We start from the raw sequence: 8,577 nt of genomic DNA, 5'->3' as shown, positions 1-8,577 counted from the left end.
CTGCAGAGAAGATTAGCACATCAAGCACCAATCCATATGCAAAAGAACCGCCTCAGGACACAGTGAAGCCTCCCGCCATTAGCATTCCACACCCTGGGAAACTCTTACAGAATGACTCAGCTCAACCCCACCCCTCCTGAGTAGATACAAATGACCTACATCTTTTCCACACTGTGACACTGAGAGATCTCTGTCTTTTGGTGCTACACCTCTGAAGATGCCAGCCACAGCTGCTGGCGAAACGTCAGGAACTACAAAGCCAAGACCACGGCAATCCAGCCCGGAAAACCCCCAACAACCATCGTTCTCCGGCCGTGAAAGCCTTCGACAATACAATGGTTAATACTGTTTCAGTGCTTGGAATAGTTATTATTGTTTCAATACTTGGAATGGTTATTTATTGTTTCAACATTTGGTCAATAGACCAAATAAGTATGTATCCTTTGAACCCCTTCACACGAGCATTTTGGCAGCCGAACCAGGCAGCAATTTCTCTCCCCGCCCCCAAGTTTGAAAGAAAGTACAAAAAAAGGAAGCTAGCTTTGCTGGTTTTAGATTCGGAAGGTACCTCAGGGAGAAGCTAAAAATACTTACCAAGAAAGTTGTCTTCTTCAACCAACTTTCCCTTTCTGCAAGGTGAAAAATGTTTGATCCTACGAACAACATTTTAAGAGTGTCTCTTTCTTGATGCCTTGAACTTTAAACCAATAATGAAAAAAAGCCATATTCTCATTCGGATAGGCCAGAAGCTATTTTTAGCTCCCAAAGGAACAGTGTTTGGGAGTGCCTAAAACAATTCTCAGAATTACATCTTGTTCTGTATCCAAAAATTAACAGAGGCACTACGTCGACTAATGTCTGCAAGACAGAACTCTGGAGGGCACATTTTGCCATTGAAAATCTTTAAAATAGAAGTGTTTCCAGGATCAAGTTAAACGTTGGATGCAGTCCTGAGTTTTGCAGCTTGTGCGTGATCTTTCTTTCCATCAGAACCATATGCAGAAAACAGCACCGCTAAGTAACAAAGAAGACTTGAGCTTAATTTTACCTTATGCTCTTTGATACAGATGTGCCTGCTGAGATCACCACTTTATTTTTCAGATTATTCAGCCAAAGATGTTCAGATTCTCAATATTTTCCCACTATGGCCAAGCGTAGATAAAATGCCAGTTAGAACAGAATCCTTTTCTGCATCCAATATGCAAGTGTCTGTGTGGTATTCTATCAGTCTGCATACCCAAGGCCTGCTAACCTGTTCTGCCCCCTAGAATAAATATTAAGAGACTTCTGCAATCAACAGGTTTTCTGTTCAAAACAGATTTTACTCTAGACAGGTTTGGCTGGGACACCTGACCAACTATGTTCTTTTAGCTATAGACATAAACCCTGCAAATGTCTTTTCCTATATGAGGCAAACTCACCACAGGCCTAAACTTAGTATAGCAATAAAGACCAAAAAAAATGCAGAAGGTAAATCTCATAATAACCATAAGTGGAGCTAAAATGGGCATCACAGATAAGTGAAGTCCTTTGCTTTGGGCTGATCCTCTCTACAGCTGCTGCAATGGTCAAAGCTGTTGTGATGGTGCTAAAACTCACTTGTCCTATGGGAAACAGAAATTGCTACAAGAATGAGATTGTATGTTCGCTTCCTATTGGCACAATTAGTACAACAGAGAAGGGGGGGCTTGGTGATGGAAAATTTGCCAGTCCAAGGTGGGGGATGAATGGACTCTCCTCCCGTGGGTGGAACCAGCTGTGCAACCCTGGGCCAGTTCAAAGTTTTTTGGGGGGGGAAGGTGGAGAGAGTGCTCAGGGCCCCCTATGCCCACTACCTGGCTCCCCTTATTGTCCTCCTACATGCCTGTGCACCCTTCCTTCACCCACTCACAGGCTTCCCCACCACCCGCAGTCACAGCTGCCTCCACTGCCTGCATGCCCTTTCCCCAAGGGGTGCAGCAAGGACTGCCACTCCTATGGCCACCAGGAATGCTGATACTTAGTGCACCACTCACATGCCCTTCTCCAGCAGCACTAGGCAGCATACACAGCTGGGAGCAGAGGTGACAAAGCATGTGGAAGGACGTGAGTGCAGGCGTGCGAGTAGGGTTGCCAGGTCTACCCTGGCAGGGAGGTCAGGCAGGTGGAGGAGTGAAGGCATTCACCCTGTGGCAACTTTGCACCCTGGTATGAAATGCATGTGGTTACAACTGAAGCAATGTCATCATGCAGGGTGTGGGAGGGTGCACATGGATGTTTGCCTGGTCTGCTTGGTGGGCACTTGGCAAGCCTAGTATGAAGGCTGGAGCAAAACAGCTACTATTACCGTGGGCCCTGACAGTTGCCCCACTTTGCCATTTGCTGATGCTGGCCCTGGTGTAACACTTGGTCTTCAGCAAGATCAGCAGTGCTTCTAAAACAAACTCAAAAAGAAGGGCAGAGAGCTAGCAGGATTAAGCACCCACTCCAAAGAGGTACGGTACCAAATAAGTGCCAAACCTGCTATGCCATTAGTCCTGGCACGGAACCACCACCTTGGGCTGCAGGTGCTTCGAGAAATCTGGCTGGATTAGCGGTCTATGCCTTCCCTGCCCAGAAGCAGATTACTTTGTGCTCTCCAGCAGCAAGACACCCGTGCTGATCCCAGTGAGAGGAGGATGTGCCTTTTGGATTTTCTGCTTGGGCATCAAAATGCCTTGAGCTATGCAGAACCCCAAACCAACCAGCACTCTCATGCAAGAGTTAATACAGAAATACAGTTCTAGAATGCTATCCAAACAAAATGCAAAAAAATCTTGCCAAAATAAGGATTGGTTTATTATCTTATTGATATTTACAAAAAATAATAAATTAACAAAAATTATCTCTTCCAAGAGGAATTGTGTGTCCATTTTAGAACTTTCAAAGTCTCATTTCACTTTATTTTTTACAAATCTGTCTTCCTGTCAAGACAAGGACAGATTGCATTTGCTGGCATCCTTGGGGAGGAGGTATCCTTGTGTCAGGAACTGCCCGGCATCAAGAGGATTTTGCACAAGGGAGACGAGGAATAACTTGCTGCTGGAGCAGAACCTCCAAGAGGGTAGTCCAGTACGTTGGGGCCCACCAACCTGAATGCATCCCACCAAAAATGGACTGGTGGGCTTTCTTTGGTTCAGCAAATCATACAATGGGCTGGCCTGAGTTGTGGAATGTAAGTCCAAAAAGGGAAAAAGTGCAGAGAAAGGTTACTACTGGATTGTTCAGCAGTCCATGGAGTATGCTGTTTTCAAACGTATAAAGAGGCAATGGACAGGATGTCTAGGTGGAGGAACTGGAAGTTTTGACCAACACCATGGGGAGTTGTAGAATTCTACCACAAGGGAAATGGCAGTGGTCAAGTTGTCCAGGAGCTGGGTGCGATGCAGAACAGCAACATTAACCAGATTGCAGGGGGGAGATCAAGACACAGGTTGCTCCGTGGCCTCTAAATCTTCACAGCACCAATACTGTGCAGACCGCTACCTTCAAGTGTATTGAGTAGGAACCATATATGTGGGAGGCAGATCACAGTAGAGGATGTAAAACCATCTAATATTGGCTGGTCCCAAATCAGCATGACTAGGGGAACCACTGGGACTGCCTTACCTCTAGTATTCCACATACAAAACATGAATTCAAAACCCCTGTGCTCTGAGAATATAAAAGCAGTACTTGCCGTATCCCCTACAAGTCACCTAGTCCAGAATTTAGCTCCCAGCAGCTACTGGTGGGATGATGTTAGGACTTCATGGGTAAGCTACAATGGAAATGGTCGTGCCCTATTAGCTGTACCTAGCAGTTGCAATTCAGGCTGCCTCCGAACATGGGTGTTCTATTTAGCTGTCCCTCTACAATGTTTAATAATTCAGGGATTTTTCTTTACAAGAAAAAGTGTCCCACAGGGAGAGGGACCGTAGTTCCATGACAAGGCATGCCTTTTGCATACAGAAGGTCCCAGGTCCAATTTCTTGGCATTTCCAATTAAAGGAATTTGCCTAGAAGGCTGCAAAAAACCAATGTTGACCAAGGTAGACAGCACTGAATCAGTATAAGGCAGCTTCGCAAGGAACCCAATTCTGAAGCAAGGGGGGTGGGGGTGGGTTGACTGCTCTGGCCTGTGCATATTTCAGCTTCTACTTTGCTCAATACCCCTCTGGCTTCTGAGATTCCACCAGGTGCTCACAAAGCCATGCAATAAATGCCCTTCAGAGCTAGAAATTTGCTTTAGAAAACAGGACAGCATGTTGAAATCAGCATCCAGTAGCAGACTTTGCGTGTGTGTCGTAGGATTCTGAAATACATAAACCCCCAAGGAAATGCCTGCAGTTGGAACACCCAGGAAACAGCCAAACATTTACTGTAAGCAGATAGTGAATGGCTGCAGGCTTGGTGGGTTTGGAACAGCCCTGGTTCCTTCTCTCCTGCCTCCAGGTCTGTTTTAAAGCATCAAAAGGCCTTTTCCTCCCTCAGTCTCAAACAGAACATCAGAGCCGAAGCGGTTTCTCCCTTGAGGTCACCGGAGTCTGTTTTCCTTCTTCTCTGAGGCCATAAAGAGATGACAGCTAGTCCCCCTCCCCCTTGCAGTAGGTCATTTAGAGAGTCCTCTTCACACTCAAAAGAGGGAAAAGTTCATATGCAAGTTTGGATCCTGGCTCACTACAGAAAGTAACTGTCCCTGGAAATGATCCACTCCCACTCTGTTTGGATCTTCAACTCCTGTTTTCATCGGTGCTTGGTAATGTAGTGTGACACACCCATCTCTTGGAATTCTGGACTTTCTGACTCCCACTCTCTTCTGTTTGCATCCATGTGTGAATATGTATCTGCCATCTGAGGATACTACTTTGTATCTCTGACAAAATGAGGTCCGGTTTTTCTGCCACAGTAAATCTGTTAGTCTTTAAGGCTCCACAAGACTCTTTTCGTTTTCGCCATGGTGGACTGACACAGTTGTTGGGTTGCCACTCTGGGCTGGGAAAATCCTGAGGATTTGGGGATGGAACCTGAGGAGAGTGGAGTTTGGGAAGAGGAGGGAGCTCAGCAGAGATCGGATGCCACAGAGTTCACCCTACAAAGCTGCCATTTTCTCCAGGGGCCCTGATCTCCGTATTCTGGAAATCAGATGTAATTCCAGGGGAACTTGAATTCCCACCTGGAGGCTGGCAACGTTACACAGTTGGCTTTTAGAATTTGCGATTGTTGCTCAGACCTCTTTTGGCATGGAAGGAAATAGGGTGCATACAGCCTTAGTCCAGTAAATGGCAGGCAGTAGGGCATCTTTGGACTGGTCTGGCCTGATATAAATGCAAAGTAGCCTGCTATCCATCCATCTGCCTTATCCATCTGCTCTTGGCAGACTGCTAGTGGTAGAGTTTTTTTTTGTCTACAGTCCTCTGAGCTGCAGCCTTCAGTTGCAGTAGTAGACCTTGGGCATCCTAGCTTAGACAATTGGTCCAGATTTGCTTCTGGCCCTGGCCCATAATCCAAATCTTCTCTTTCAGGTTTTCAGGTTTTCTGGATACTTTCAGGTTTTCTGGATGTTGCGCTCAGTTTTTATTTCTAGTGAATATCTGGATAGTTTGAGTGCATTGAAAGTCCCTGTATCATCAGCTACAAAATTTCACCATGTTCACCCTGGCTCACTCACGGCTGTCCACAGCCTATGGTTTTGCTGTCTTTTCTGCTATCTTCACACTGAGCAGAAAAGTTCATCGCTGTGTCCTGAACTGATCACCTGAATGTCATAATTATAATAGTAAGCGGTCGCTAATATTTTTGGATGCCCAAAATATCTCACAAAGTCCAAGACCATATTTGAAGAACTCGTAGAATCTTTCAGTATGTTATTTGATTCATAACTCTTGTTTCTGTGTCTGCCAGTTTTTGAGAGCAAATATTATAATTGTTGGAAGAAGGATGGAGAACTTCCCAGTTTATTGAATTAAAATACTTCGGCTAATGTTTTTCTCTTTTCTTCAAACTGCCAAAGAAACATATTCTGTGACCAGGGTGACCATTCGACACGCTTTGCTTTCAGGAATGCTGACAAGTTAGTTATTTCTGACTTCTTCATATGCTTTGGGCATCCAGGATAACTTTATATTCTTAATGTCAAAGGACCATCCAATTTTATAATCCCAGCAGTATTCTGGAGATAACACCTTGCTGGGCTTGTTCTGGAGGTAGTACTTGTTTAAGTGGCTTTCGTCATGCCAAATGGCTTCCAAGTTATGTTCTTTGTCATGTCTGATACCTTCATAGCATTCCCTGGTGAGGTTGTAGACACGCTGTGGGGTGCCACCAAACACTGCTGCATGGTAATAGAAGTCCCCCTCTGCATAAGGGATGTATGCAGCTGACTCTGGGTTCCTCTCATAAGTGAATGATTCCCTGTTTGCCTTATAAAACCAAGCTTGGAGTTGGGCCACTGACTCATCAAGAGTTTCCACCCCGTAGGTGCTCTCAAAGACCTGGTCGACATCCATACAGAAGAGGAAATCCACTTCATGGCGGATGTGGCTCTCAATGAGATTTCCAATGGTTTTCATTCGCATCATACTGATGTCTTGCCACCGGCTCTCCTTTTCCACCTGAAAGAACTTCAGCGTCCGTAAGGGACCCAGCTCGATTAAAGGGACTCTTGAGAGGTTGTCCACCACAATATAGAAGATAACATTGTGACCAGGCATGAAGAAGGTGTTCGCTGAGGTCAAAAAGGTCTTCAAATATTTGTCTAGGTACCTGGGGAGTTAGACCAGAAGAAAAGTCACAAGCTTTTTCCAAAATTAAGGCCCAGTCTAGAACTTAGATCTGAAGGTCTGCTTCAGGCAGGCTCCTGGGTTTGATTTTACCCCATAAGGGAGTGACTGTTTGGACAGATGAAGACAAGATTGTCTTTAAGACGCCACTTGGCTGTTTTTGCAATAAAGCAAATGTTTCCCCCATATTCTAACCACTAAAATATATCTAAGGTTTATCTCTTCCCCATGAAAACTTCAGTCTGCAATACATGCATTGAATGCGTATACTCCCTTCTAACCTGACCATGCTGCTTCCCTATCATTGACATTTGGGTCTATAGGCACACATCCTGTGGCTAAGCATTGCTTCCCTCTCTTACACAATTTCAGTTGCATATAGCTTGCATAATTAACCACAGAATTTTCAAAGTTTGCAGCAACAAAGTTTGCAGCAAGGAAATTAGTTTTTATGACTGTGCATTGCAACAGAAGACAATATAAGATTGCATTTTATGTTTTCATATTATATGTTCATATTGGTAAAAATAAATGAACTGAGCACCCCCTCAACACTTGTTTTCACTTTTATGCACCCCCATTTACTTTTTGAGTGAGAGAATAAGCCAAACCTTGGAAGATCCCACCTCTTGCCTTCATGAATAATTGTTCTGAACATGCTTGCTGGTATGAAAAGAGTAAGCCTAGAGCAGTATTCAGGCAGAGAACAGCCGGCAGCCTCTTCCTCTGCTGCCATATCAGCACCAGGAGTGACTGACTCATCCAATCACTCTTGATGCTGAGATGCAGCAGAATTATTTGTGTTTCCTTCAGAAGAGGCTGATTGGCTGGAGGTTAGATCAGAATGAAAAGTCACAGAGACGCAACGGATGTTCTGTGTGAAGTCACATCTTGTGCCTTAATTTATATAATTACTTTACATGACACATGAGCAGATCTCCCAACACACACAGTTTGGAAACACCTATGATAAAAATTATACGAAACTCTGTTTTAATGTTTTGCTCTAGAAATAAATATTTACTATAAATAACAACATTAGTTAGTGATTAAGCAGCACTTACTTCCCAATGGCAAAAACTGTCAAACCAACGGTGACTTTCTGCTCCTTGTAATAATCCTCCAAGACTGATCTCTCAAATGTTCCCTCCCAGATGATGGGGGCTGACCAAGTGGTCAGTGTATGCACATCTTCGCGAGCGCTGGCAAATAAAAGGGGAAGGGGAAGATTACTAAGACCCAACAGATACCTTTGGTCACTTTTAGCAGCTGTATCAGAGACACAACTTCCCCAAGCATGCATAACCCACCCACCCACCCACCCCAGCAGCTGATGCAGGTGGATTCCACAGTCCAGCCACCTCCTGGGGCTTAATCCTGAAATCCATTTCTCAGGCAGCTTAAGGGTATTATGAGTCAGACCTGTTAATACTGATCCCCCCAGTAATGACCAGAATAATCCATGCAGAAAGTCTTACAGCCCTCGGTATGCTAGTCTGCATGGTTAGGGGGAGATCACACAAGGCCTGGAGGAAGGTATAGATGGAGTTGGCATTGCCAAGTTCCAAATATAGCAGTAACTGCTCAGATCTGGTACAAAGCTCCTTAAAGGGTTCCTAACATCTCCACAACTTGCAATTCAAGGCAACATTAATATACATACAACTCAGAACATTTTTTGTCACTTTTGACACCGCATTCCCACATGAGTTGTTGTGTGTATAACAAACATTTTCATTTTCCTAGCCAGCAGCACAGGGGACTCATCCAATTAGCAATCCCTCAGAGGCACCAGAAG

General features: G+C 44.7%; 1 protein-coding gene across 4 annotated transcripts in view; it reads right to left on the bottom strand.

Moving 5' to 3' along the window:
- Nucleotides 1-2,795: 2,795 nt before the first annotated feature.
- The window catches only part of LOC129342423 (N-acetyllactosaminide alpha-1,3-galactosyltransferase-like), a 60,916-nt gene continuing 55,134 nt past the window's right edge, over nucleotides 2,796-8,577 (bottom strand). For all 4 annotated transcript variants that reach the window (XM_054998184.1, XM_054998186.1, XM_054998183.1 and 1 more), the window contains exons 6-7: nucleotides 7,844-7,981; nucleotides 2,796-6,762 (exon numbers count right to left, since the gene is read on the bottom strand). In XM_054998184.1, coding sequence (XP_054854159.1) covers nucleotides 6,072-6,762; nucleotides 7,844-7,981 — 829 coding nt within the window. In that variant the 3' untranslated portion in view covers nucleotides 2,796-6,071. The remainder of the gene's footprint in view (nucleotides 6,763-7,843; nucleotides 7,982-8,577) is intronic.

Source organism: Eublepharis macularius, chromosome 14 (genome assembly GCF_028583425.1).
Source record: "Eublepharis macularius isolate TG4126 chromosome 14, MPM_Emac_v1.0, whole genome shotgun sequence".
Classification (NCBI taxonomy): domain Eukaryota; kingdom Metazoa; phylum Chordata; class Lepidosauria; order Squamata; family Eublepharidae; genus Eublepharis; species Eublepharis macularius.
This window is presented reverse-complemented; position numbering and strand designations above follow the sequence as displayed.